This window comes from Barbus barbus (assembly GCF_936440315.1).
Source record: "Barbus barbus genome assembly, chromosome: 30".
NCBI lineage: Eukaryota > Metazoa > Chordata > Actinopteri > Cypriniformes > Cyprinidae > Barbus > Barbus barbus.
In genome coordinates, this window is record NC_136758.1 from 3,106,387 (window position 1) to 3,120,022 (window position 13,636).

Below are 13,636 nucleotides of genomic sequence, written 5' to 3' on the forward strand. Positions count from 1 at the left end.
ACTTTCTTTCAGTGTTGCCATGTCCACTTATTATAAATGTCTTTGGGCTTGGCTCATACAGTGATTGTTTATGGAGTTATTAAAGTTGACAGGTGTGGATTGCTCTTTTCTGGTCTTATTTCCAATATAAAGCATGTAGATTTTATTATGGGCTTGTCCTTATTTGCTGCTTTTTGTAACAAGATCTGGCAACACAAATGAGTCAAGGCTCGTACCTCAGTCGCTGTTGTTTTTTGCTTGGCACAGAAGAGAGACACATCTCTGATGCATGTTTAAATATATCTTTAACAACTATTTTGTCATTTAGGTTCTGTACAAACTATGGAATTTTTGTAAATGCGGTTGCCACTACCTTAATTTTTCATGAGCTACACTTTGTTCCATTTCCTTCGGGAATTTGGATATGGAAGTTGGGAATGACGTCACACAAGGGTTGATCGCTTTCCAGTACACAAGTCATAAAAACAAGATGGACGAGTCCAATTGATAGCAATACCAGTCATTTTACAAACACATACATAGTCGTATTTTGCACTGACATATCGAAATATCATGTCCACAGAAATGTCAATAAATAAATAAATAAATATATATATATATATATATATATATATATATATACATACAGTGCCCTCCACTAATATTGGCACCCTTGGTAAATATGAGCAAAGGCGGCTGTGAAAATAAATCTGCATTGTTTATCCTTTTTATTTTTCATTCAAAACAAAATTACAACCTATTATTGAAGTAAAACAACTGAAAGTGGGGGGAAAATCTCATTGTTAAATAAATGCTTTCTCTAGTTCATGTTGGCCACAATTATTGGCACCCAATTATTGCAACGTCCTTTTCCCAGGGTAACAGCTCTGAGTTTTCTCCTATAATGCCTGAAGAGTTTGGAGAACACCTGATAAGAGATCAGAGTCATCATTTTCTTCATCCAGAATTTCTCCAGATCCTTCAGATTGACAGCTCCATGTTAGTACTTCTTCTCTTCAGTTCACCCCACTCATTTTCTGTAGGGTTCAGGTCAGAGGACTGGGACAGCCATGGCAGAAGCTTCATTTTGTGCTCAGTGACCCATTTTTGTGTTTATTTTGATGTTTGTTTTGGATCGTTGTCCTGGTGGAAGATCCAAACACGGCCCATTATAAGATTTCTAACAGAGGCAGTCAGGTTTTGATTTTTTATCTGTTGGCATTTGATAGAATCCATGATGCCATGCATCTGAACAAGATGTTCAGGACCTCTGGCAGAAAAACAGGCCCACAACATTAAAGATCCAGCAGTATATTTAACCGTGGACATGGGGTACTTTTTATCCCTGTTTGTACTAAACTCATCTGCTGGGTTTGCTGCCAAAAAGCTCTTTTTTATGTTTCTTCTGATCATAGAAGCCAGTGCCATTTGAAGTTCCAGTCGTGTCTGACAACTGAATTTGCTGGAGTTTGGTTTTGGATGAGTGAGGAGAATTTTCCTTGAAACCCTCCCAAACAACATGTGGTGATGTAGGGGATGTTTGATATATATTTGTTTTAGGTTTCTGACCCCAAGACTCAACTAATCTCTACAATTCTCCAGCTGTGATCCTTGGAGAGTCTTTGTCCACTCAAACTCTCCTTCTCACCGTGCATTAGGACAATAGACACGTCCACTTCCAGGCAGATTTTTAATATCTTTAGTTGATTGGAACCTCTTAATTATTGCCCTGATGGTGGAAATGGGGATTTTCAATGCTTTAACTCTATTCTTACAGCCACTTTCTATTTTGTGATGCTCAACAATCTTGTTCTGCACATTAGAATTATATTCTTAGGTATATCGTCCATCTTGTTTTTATGACTTGTGTACTGGAATGCGATCAACCCTTGTGTGACGTCATTCCCAACTTCAATATCCAAACTCCTTGTGATGGATGATTAAGGGAATTTGGCATTTGTGTTCCTCATATTTATAATCCTGTGGAACAGGAAGTCATGGCTGGACAATTTCATTCTCCTAGTCACCCTGGTGTGCTAAAAAATGTAAATATGATTGGGAATGTACTTCAGAGATATTATACTCATAAGAATTTATTCATTGGAGAAAAACATTTATTTCATCACGAGATTTTCTCCCCACTTTCAATTGTTTTACTTCAATGATAGGTTAGAATTTTGTGAATTTTTTGAGTGAAAGATCAAAAGGATAAACAATGCAGATTTATTTTCACAGCCGCCATTGGTCATATTTATCAAGGGTGCCAATATTAGTGGAGGGCACTGTATTACTAGTGTTTCACTCATGTTGATGTGCTGAGCCGCCATGGATTCTGAAATCAGGGTTGTTGCAGTTCGTCCAACTTGAGGAGATGTTCCAGTAAAAGGTTTCCTCGGAGATTTGGTTTTTCCGACTTCTGAGTACAATTGACCTATCGGTAAGCCCCTCCCCTCGAACGCAGACTAGCCAATGGCAGTCGAGTATCAGTTGTATGGGGAGTGGAACTCGGACATCTTTAGGTTTCAGCGCCATAAGAGAAACATTGGAAGATCTGAAGCTCGCATCGGTTTTATGGGGTTTATACTTCAAAAATGGAAAAACAATGTGCCTGGGGTACTTGTAACACTGATTCCAGGTATCCTGAGAGGATGGGCAATATCATTTCCTGAATCCATACAGAACAGAGCAAAATGTCCCTAAGTATTCAACCCCAATACAAATGAAGACAAAAATGTTAATTTTCTGGTTGTCATACACTCATTAAGTAACAATTTTCATCTGCTCAAGCAGAACGTTAATGTTATCTTGTGCTTTAGCTAAAACTAGATAATGTTAAAGTTAGTGAGTCCATGCTAACATACAAACCTAAATAGCTGACTGTTCTCACATCTTGTGCAGTGTAGGTCAAAAACACATAAACGGAGGTCTACATTTCAGTGCCTCTCCATACTAAACTGGTTAAATGTACATTAATTTAATCGTACCCTGCGATACATGAACAGTGTTGATCCTGTATGCTGTCATCTGCGATCATGATGACAGACCATAACATGAGACTTCTCCCACTTGCATTGTGATCTGCAAACCCTCGCTTCGAGATACCCACCGTATTTATTGTTAAATATTTTAGAAATCCCTCCATGGAATATTTAATTCCCATTTGGTGGCCTTCTGCATCCAAAATTGTGCAAAATCATTGTGGAACAAGGTTTTCACACTGCAGCTGTTATTGTAAGACAGTGAGCAACTCGTTTGTTTGTCCGAGGAAGCAACAGAAACTAAGGGGGGCTGGGCTTACCGATAGGTCAATTGGAATGTACCGCTACTTTGGTTATAGAATGCGATTACAACTTCTGTAAACTGTGTGTACAGAACTGGATCACATGACTAAAAATTAATTGACAACCAAATTTAGCTGCAGTGTACATGTGGCCTGTAACTACTTTTAAACAAATTACTTTTAAAACAAATTACTTTTTTATTATTACTTTTGAACAGATACAGTAGTATTCATTGGTCAAAAATCTTACTGTCAGTTAACAGTTCACCAGTTAATTACAGTATATGCATCCCTACCAGGAGATTCATCAGCTTTATCAAGAGGCCCAGCAGCATCAGCAGCATCAGAGTCCTGAGGAGTGCCGCATACTTGAGCGGAATTACTCTGACATGGTCAACCTGATGAAGCTTGAGGAGCAGCTCAGCCCACGCTCCAAGACTTTCTCCAGCTGCGCCGCAGACCACAAGGTCTTCCAGGACTGCGATGAAGACACCACCTCTGTCACGTCGGACCGTTCAGAGGACGTTTTCGACATGACCAAAGGCAACCTGTCACTGCTGGAGAAGGCCATAGCATTGGAAACGGAGCGGACCAAAGCTTTGCGGGAAAAAATGGCTTTGGAAGCAGTCAGGAGAGATAGACTGCATTTGCATGAAGATGGTTTGAGGCACAGCTATGCGGAGGAGCGCAAGGCGCGTCTGCACCACGATGGGCTAAAGAAGCCCTACTACCTTAAAGGTAATCTCATATTACATAACACACAACCAGCACTTGAAATGATTTGACTTAAGAGTTTGGGGACAGCCTGCCTTCATTGTTCTGCTTCATTAAGGCCTAAAATGTGTAGCTCCGTATTTTTCCAAAACTTGACAATATTCAACATACAGTATATCTATATTTTTGCATATCTTGACATTTTTTTGCCCCCCCCAACCCATGAAAAATACATGATCTGGATATAAAGTATACAATAAAATTCTGTAGTCTTCCTACAGTTGTGCTTCGTCCAACATCAAAGCAAGTTCTATGAGGAAGAATTAAAAGACACGTCACACAAATGGGCAAGTCTATTAGTTTGCATTTATACTCCAAGACTTGCATAGATGTATAATATCAGACACAGTGTAATTTTTTTTGTTCTGTCCATTGCTATGGTTATTGCTGTCAATCATCACATTTTTAAACTCAGTCCTGCATTTAAATACAAAAACTTTTCAGTATGTTGCTTGTAGTATAATACATAAAACTTCAAGAAATTTGAAAACAGAACACTCCCTTTATAATCACTGAAGCTGTCAAACATGTCAGCATGAGTTCACTGAGCTCTGCACTCTTGGTAAACACCCATTATAATCAGGGGCGGACTTACCCATTAGGCATCAGGAGAGGACTTAGCCATTAGGCATCAAGAGCGGACTTACCCATTAGGCATCAGGGGCGGACTTACCCATTAGGCATCAGGGGCGGACTTACCCATTAGGCATCAGGAGCGGACTTACCCATTAGGCATCAGGGGCGGACTTACCCATTAGGCATCAGGAGCGGACTTACCCATTAGGCATCAGGAGCGGACTTACCCATTAGGCATCAGGAGCGGACTTACCCATTAGGCGTCAGGAGCGGACTTACCCATTAGGCATCAGGGGCGGACTTACCCATTAGGCGTCAGGAGCGGACTTACCCATTAGGCATCAGGAGCGGACTTACCCATTAGGTGTCAGGAGCGGACTTACCCATTAGGCATCAGGAGCGGACTTACCCATTAGGTGTCAGGGGCGGACTTACCCATTAGGCATCAGGAGCGGACTTACCCATTAGGTGTCAGGGGCGGACTTACCCATTAGGCATCAGGAGCGGACTTACCCATTAGGTGTCAGGGGCGGACTTACCCATTAGGCATCAGGAGCGGACTTACCCATTAGGCATCAGGAGCGGACTTACCCATTAGGCATCAGGAGCGGACTTACCCATTAGGTGTCAGGGGCGGACTTACCCATTAGGCATCAGGAGCGGACTTACCCATTAGGCATCAGGAGCGGACTTACCCATTAGGTATCAGGGGCGGTGTTTATTACCACGACAACCATCTGCGTGTCCGAGTTTAACGTGCTTCTTGTGTATCCTGCCTATTCATCCCGTTGTCTGACAACAGAAAGAGTAAAATATATAAATGAAAACAGTTTTATTGAGAATTTAGCTGCCTCACAATATTGTATGTGGGCACAGAAAGGGAAACAGATGTAATAATAAATAATAAATGTACATTTTGCATGTTCAAAGAAGATAAGAAGAAGTAGTGTGAAAATGTAAACAGGTTTGTGTAAGTAAATTGCTCAGTGCAAAGAAAGAGAAGTAATGGGAACCTGATATTTCTTTTTTCATGTGTCTAATAGACATGAAGAAGTTCTTTGAAAAATATCTATGACCTATGAAACATGTCTACTCTTCATGTTAACTATGGTTTCACTAATAATAAACATATATTGCATAAATCACCCATATTTGTCCATATCCAAAGTATTAAAAAGCGCTGCTTTGTTTACAGCTGTTACCATGTTTCTGACAAAAAAAGCACCTCCTACTGGCAGAGAATGAATGTGCATTTTCAAAAATACAGTCTGCGGTTTTTGTTCAGACCAATGCAAAAATCCACCCACATAAACCCGTTTAAAATAATATAAATAATATAATAATTTATACTTCTGTCTCATCCCTTTTATTAAAAAAAAATGGTTTAAAGGTTCAATTGTGAGGATTATCATTTTATAATTTTTGTTTTTTGTTAAAACTGGTATCTCAACAGTAAATTGCTATTTTGTGGTCTACAACATGAAAGAATAAAAGTGTCTATAAGAATAAGAAAGAATAAATGTAAATGTAAATGTAAATGTAAATGAAAGAATCCCATTATAACATGTACATGAAAAATGTAGAAACATTGGACACAACTATGGGGCAACATTGTGCAGCAGCAAGCATCACGACACAAAAGGAACCTCAACGTTGATCTAGGTAAATGTGTGCAAATGTATAGGGCCCCATTCCTATATTTGCCTGGGGCCCTCAATTCACTAAATCCACCCCTGATTATAATCAATGAAATTGTCTATACTGTGCAATGAATCTCTGATTTACATAATCTTTACACTGTTTTAGTTCGTGAAAATGTTGCTTAATGCAGCCCCTAATGTCTGCTTTGCTTTTCTTCATTATTTGTCTTAAAGAGTAAGACTGTTACAAACATTACCAGTTTCCACTCACATTGTTCCTTTTTTTCCCAATTGTTTTCTGGTGCTTTCCACTGAATTGTCCCATAAACCCCTCAAATAACCATAAATAACATAAGCAATGCATGTAGGGATGCAACAATACAGTTAGTCCACGGTTCAATACGTACCTTGGTTTTTTTCAACCATGTTTTTTGGTTCGGTTCTGATAGCTTGGCACATCAGAGTGTTTTGCAACAAATTAACAACAAAAAACTCCTGTAAACCTCTGTACACTGGAAAAAGCATGGATTATCATGTCTGCTTAACATTTCTTTTGAGAGAGATATTAGTTTTGCCATTTATACCCAAAGGATGGATTGGCCATTATTGAGCGCTATAAACACATACAATTTGTGTTCCATTCATACTGCATGCCATAGGGTACCTTCACGCAGAAAATCCACATATGCATCATAGAAGTAACACTGATGACGTTCCAGGAAATCCCTAATATGGATAAAGGCATCGCTATTGCTGTAACTGAATAAAAAACAAGATATGACATTAAACGTTTTGAATGATGACATATAGGACAATAAACACTCGTCTGCGACAATATATGGTTTATCTGTGTTCTTCAAGCCATCTCGGGTATTTTCAGAATCATTAGGTATATTTGTAAGCCATTTCTAATCGACATAGTCTTTATTACAGTATATATTTTCTGCCTCATTCTGTGATAAGAAGCCACATAAGATCACAAAAGGAAGTTATTTCAAACACTCGACTAATGTTGTGAGGTAAAAACAAGTTTTGTTCTCTTTTGTTGGACAAAAGGGTTTTTTTTTGGGGGGGGGGGGGGGGGGGGGGGTTAAAAGGTTTTGACAAGGACAAGGGAAAATGCTCAGAGTGTGTTGTTTTTTTCAAATGCACGTTAAAAGTGGGGAGGTATGAGATAACTCTGAGAGAATAATTCTGAGAGAAACAAAACACACAGATATTATTTAAACGCAAAACCAGTTTTAAACCATGGATGTCATTCCGAACGGTTCGATATTATATTGAGAATTGCGACATCCCTAAATGCATGTCCAAATATAGCTGTGGCACTGGAGAAACAGGGAAATTAGTCAGTGTTGCATATTCAGAGGTGGTTTCAATGCAATTCCTGGTTTATTTCTATTTCTCCAGGGACAGAGGAGGCAGATTGACGGATTGTTTTATCCACAAAACAGTAAAAATATTACTCTGACTTTTACAAGCAGAAAAGATAAACATAAAGATTCATAAACATAAAGCAGATATTTGGAAATGGTTAAGTCAGTGTTATTTTAGTAGCACTGAGATAATATTATAGTTTTTTATCAATATTTAGAATCGGCTTTTCTGTTTTCTTGTGATGACAGTGATAGTCACTATACTAGCTCTTCTCAAATTAAGCTGAAAGATCCACATTTACTGTCTGAGAAATGTCTTGATTAAATAATAAGGGGATGTTTTCTCCCAGCTGGCAACCCAGGGTGTCGAAATCCTATTGGGTAAACTGACATTGGGTGGAGTCACACAGACCAAAACAAAAACAGACATTCCGACACAGAACATACATTTCAAAGTTAAACTAGATAAACAAGTTTGAGAGACAAACTTTAAGTTGGCTTGAGAAAGCCGGACCAGAAAGTTTGAAAAAGTTTGGAAAGTTTAAAAAGTTTAAGAAGTTTAAAATTTTTTGAGTTTGATGGTTTGCAGTCTGAAATAATTTGAAGTTTAAAGTAGTTTTAAAAGCTTAAAGTTTGAATGTTTTAAAGGTAATACAGTCTGTCAGAACTGATGATTAGCAAGTTACTAGCATGTCGCTGGCATGTTTCTAACATGATTAGCATGTTACTAGCATGTTGCTAGCATGATTAACAAGTAACTAGCATGTCACTAGCATGTTTCTAGCATGATTAGTATGTCGCTAGCATGATTAGCATGATACTAGCATGTCGCTAGCATGATTAGGAAGTGATTAGCATGTTGCTAGCATGACTAACCAGTTACTAGCATGCTCGCTGGCATGTTTCTAGCATGTCGCTAGCATGACTAGCATGTTGCTAGCATGTCACTAGCATGTTTCTAACATGATTAACATGTTACTTGCATGTCGCTAGCATGTTTAGCAAGTTATTCACGTGTTGCTAGCATGTCGCTAGCATGTTTCCAGCATGATTAGCAGGTTACTAGCATGTTTCTAGCATGATTAACATGCTACTAGCATGTCACTAACATGATAAACAAGCGATTAGCATGTTCCTAGCATGTTTCTAGCATGATTAGCATGTCGCTACCATGATTAGCATGTTACTAGCATGTCGCTAGCATGTTTTTAGCATGATTAGCATGCTACTAGCATGCCGCTAATATGATTAGCAAGTGACTAGCATGTTGCTAGCATGATTGACAAGTTATTAGCATGTCGCTAGGATAGATAGACAGACAGACAGACAGACAGATAGATAGATAGATAGATAGATAGATAGATAGATAGATAGATAGATAGATAGATAGATAGATAGATAGATAGATAGATAGATAGAATGTACATTTCATGAAGATAATGTGAGTAGTGCTTGCTGTGGCAAAACTGGGCACTAGGCCGTCAGTAGAGCCTTGTCTGTATGATGTTGTGGAGCTGAGATATGTCTTCTTTATGTTGCTATACGGTTGCTAGGGTGCTCTATATGGTTGCTAGGGTGTAGTTGCACAGTCGCCATGGTGATACTTACAGACTGGTTTTTCAGCCCAAACAAAAGAGGCCACCCCCATATCTATACCGCTTTCTGGTGCTGAGAAATTGCTTATTCATGTGTTTGTTCAGTTGCTAAGGTACTCTAAATGGTTGCTATGGGTGTGGCTATACAGTTTATGGGATGGTATTTAAAGACTATTTGACAGTCTGAATCAACAGAGCCCAACGCCATGTTTCTACAATGTTTTGGTGCTGAAAAATTGTTTGTAAATGTCCTTTTATGGTTGCTAGGGTGCTGTGAGTGGTTGCTAGGGCATAGCTATGAAGTTGTCATGTCAGTACTTATGAACTACTTGATAGGCAGAGTCAAATGAGCCCTTCCCCAAGCCTCTGTGACCTCCTGATCCAAAGATATAATCTCACTAATTTTGTGCCAATGTTAAGTCTATGGGACTTTTTCGCCTAAATTTTTATAGCTATTCACTGCTAGCATGTGTAGCTTGCATGAGAGAAGTCCTGTTTGCGTTCACGAGTCAAAAGAGCAAAACCTGCATGTTTCTATAAGCCTTTTCACACATACAGACTTTCCCGGAAAATTACCGGCAAATTGCCGTAAAGAGATCATGTGTGAACAGGACCTTTTCAAAAGTACCGGTAAATTTGTTCCGGCAATTTACCGGTATGAGAAGTTGTAGCATTACCAGTAAATTGCCGGAATTCTGCTGTGTGTGAACCCAGAAAGAAAATTACCGTTATGAGAACGTACGCGTTCAGAACGCGCTGACGTAAGACTCTACTCCGGGCCAATCATAACCTTCTGACACATATGCACTCCACACTTCCCCATGTATCCACCCATGTCCGTCACACAGAACTCTGCATTTGTGTAACGTAACTGTTTTTTTTTTTTTTCAGCTGTTCACATTTACTTAAGAAAAAACCTGGATACTCGCCAAGACAGCCATTTTTTGGCTGTACCTGTTGGCTTAAAAAGCAAATTATACATTTTTGTGACGATGCAACAATGACCCGATTAAGCAAGTTACAATTTTGTCAACTGTCCCGAAATGCGAGCGAAAGTCTTGGATCGGTGTGCAGCTGATGTGAAGCTGCTTTGAGAGTGAAAGAGAGAAGACGTGGTCCAGCTGAATCACTCACTCTGTTTTCAAATGACTGATTTAATCTGCTAGATTGTGAGGATTTATTTACTCATATAACCTACTTGCTATCTTGAAAAGCTGCGGGGATGAGTAAAACTATGTAATATACACACAATCCTCCACGAAAATTCTGGACATGATTAATTATAACTAAAATTAGAAATAAAATTTCATTATATTTTAGTATTTTTTCCCCCAGGCCTGGAAATTGCTGTTTTCAAAATTTAATAAAAGTAAGTGATGCACGCTGTTAATCACTTAAGCTGGCCACCAATGTGATCGGCTGAATGCTCCGTTACCTCTCCCTCCTCTAATCACATGCCGGATCCATCACCCCGCTTTGTTCCGGGACCTCGAGATTTTCAAATTAAGCACTGGTTTGTAGTCGTCTATTACTATGTCTCTGGGACAAAAGCAGGTGCATGAATGCAAACGTTTGAAACAAAAATGAAACCAACAAAAAGACTGACCGCATATACCCCTCCATGTTTACAAATACAAGCGCAGCCATTAGAGTTTAATGATGTCACAGAATTGACCAGTATTTTGAATGGATGTGTGAATGGTGCTTTTCCGGAAAAAAGACGGAATGTCGTTGCCTGTGTGAACAGCGCATTTTTGAATTTACCGGTAAAGTCGATCCGGTAATTTTACGGCAATTTACTGGTATTACTGTGTGAAAGGGGCTATTGACACTTCTATCCAAAGATATTCCTTTAAATCTGTTTTCAATGGAATGAATGAGTAAATGAATGAATGAGGTCTATGGGGTGGTTGCTAGGGTGCTGTAAGTGGTTGCTAGGGTGTTGCCATGAAGATCATAGGTCATTACTTATTGGTTACTTAAAAGATGAGTCAGTGTGTGTGAGTTACAGAGAGAGAGAGAGAGAGAAGGGGCTCTTAAGGGCCTGCATGTGTGTGTGTGAGTGTGAGTGTGTGTGTGTGAGTGTATGTGTGTGTGTGTGTGTGTGTGTGTGTGTTTGTGTGTGTGTGTGTGTGTGTGTGTGAGTCAAGTCAATGGGACTTTTTTGGCCGCTTTTTCGTCCGCTGTGCGAACATCATAGGTCCGATCGCTTAGAAAAGATACAGCACACCTCTCCTCAATCAGCCGGTCGATTTGACACCTCATTCATGGGTCTGTGACAAATGGTGCAGGAGGAGTAGCGCGCCGAAGTTTTGTCCAGAAGAAGAATAATAAGAAGAAGTATGCAAGATAACAATAGTGATGCCTTGCCTTTGGCAAGCACCACTAATAAGTTTAAATAGGATTTCAGTAAGTTGCCTTTCTCAAGCCAACTTAATAACTGTCTGTAGCATTGTTTTTCAGGGAAACAAGTATGTGAACTTACTGATTCCTAAATCTCTGCAAACATATTATGGTATTATTATGCCTTGGAAATGTCAAAAAGAAATAAATCAATAAATTTACATGCAGCACTTTTAAATTATGACCTGACAAAACAGCAACAAATTAAATCAAATTAGAAATAAGATACTGATTGCATTTGAAGCAGGAAGTTTTCCATCCAATCACAGTAATGATGTTAACAAATAAATCAGACAATGCAGCGGCAGTTTTGTAGGTAAGGTCTTGACCAGTCTTGAAAAATTAATCCAGAGTCCTCTTATTATGAGAAAAGATTACAAATGTGGTGGATACCAAGACCTTCCAAAAATAGTCTTGAGACCAAGACCGGTAAATGATGTCAGAAGTGTAATTTTTTGACTTAAAAACCCATGAGAACTTTCATCTGTTGTTCTCCAGACGAGGAAGGGCTGACAGCACGCATGAAAGGACGTTTGGCCAGCATGCACGGCGGACACTATCTCTCTAATGGCAGAATAATGAGGGACGCTCAGCCATTACACCGTGATAACATCTCGCTGCGGCAGAGATAGCGGCAGACGCTGCCTAACCAGGGGGCATTATGATTTATAAAAAGTGTGGAGGCCTGACAGTTATGGAAGGAGCTCTTCCTTAAAGAAGGCACGAGGCGGAGATGGAAATTGAACAGTATCAGTATGACCGATAACAAACGACAGGACCACTGACTGCACATTAATTATCCACAGACGCTATGGTAATGGGGGCCATTTGCTATGCAAAGCATGGCTTGTCCGGAGCCACAATCAATATCCAGCACTTTCTAATATGTATTCTGCTCGACTCGGCTGCGCTCTCTCCTTCTCGTTTGTTTTCTCTCTTTTTGAAATGGCTGCAAAATAGTCCGAGAATTCAGGGTTTATTAGACGGTGAGAATCTTAAAGAAATCATACACAAAGGAGCATCTCACAGCACCTGTCAAGAACATGTCTGGCTTATATTTTACAATATCAACAGTATTAAAAAAATGTGTGGTCCCAATTTATATTAGGTGACTTTAAATACTATGTACTTACATTAGAAATAAGCACAATGTACTTATTGTGTTCATATTGTATTGGAAAACACTTCTGCTGCTGTTGAGGTGGGATGCAGGTAAGGTTAGGAACAGGTTTGGTGGTATGGGTTGGTTTAAGGGTGGGTTAAGGTGTAAGGGATGGGTCAACACTGCAATTATAAATGTATTACAGAAAAATAATTACAGATGTAATTACATGCAGGTATTTTAAAATATAAGTACAATGTAAAAACATGTATGTACATAGTGCATTGTATCAAATTATTAATTTAAATGTAAGCACGTAGTAGTTAATTCCACCTAATATAAAGTGGGACCTAATTAATTTATTGTATTGAATGTGCACTTGTAGTGTACTTCAAATCTTAATAGTGTATTTTTTAAATACTACTAAACTGTACTTGCACTTACAATATATGTGTATTGAATGAATTTGGCATGCTACATTTGTCATGTTGTCACTTTCAAGTGAGCTTCCAGCGTCAGTTGCGTGGCTTCACTGCCATTCATAAATCCTCTGCCATGGCCTCATGGACTTGCAAAGGGTCCAGTGGATGTACACCTCAGGATTTTGCAGGGGATTTTTGAATACAGTTTTATGAATAGTATATTCAGATATATTACTCCGTTTGCATTCGCCCAACTATATTTTAGACAAGTGCGCAAATTCGGATACGACCAACATCATAAAACACTTCATGCACACCATTTAGATCACTCTTCCCCAAAACACAATTCATGTCTTAATGTGTAAAAATAACACCAAACCACTGAATTCATAATCATAAAGACAAAAAAAGAGAGAGAGAGAGATGATTTTGAACTAAAATATGAGCTGCACATTTCATGATATTCACCCCGATTTATGTGTGTTTGTT

The 13,636-nt window shown here is 39.0% G+C and overlaps 1 protein-coding gene across 1 annotated transcript in view; it reads left to right on the plus strand.

Annotated features, from left to right (window-relative positions):
* The window catches only part of myt1lb (myelin transcription factor 1-like, b), a gene marked incomplete at its 5' end in the record, with an annotated part of 94,867 nt that overhangs the window by 42,105 nt on the left and 39,126 nt on the right, over positions 1-13,636 (plus strand). Inside the window, one exon of the mRNA XM_079385577.1 lies at positions 3,562-3,997. Within this exon, the coding sequence (XP_079241703.1) occupies positions 3,562-3,997 (436 nt within the window). The remainder of the gene's footprint in view (positions 1-3,561; positions 3,998-13,636) is intronic.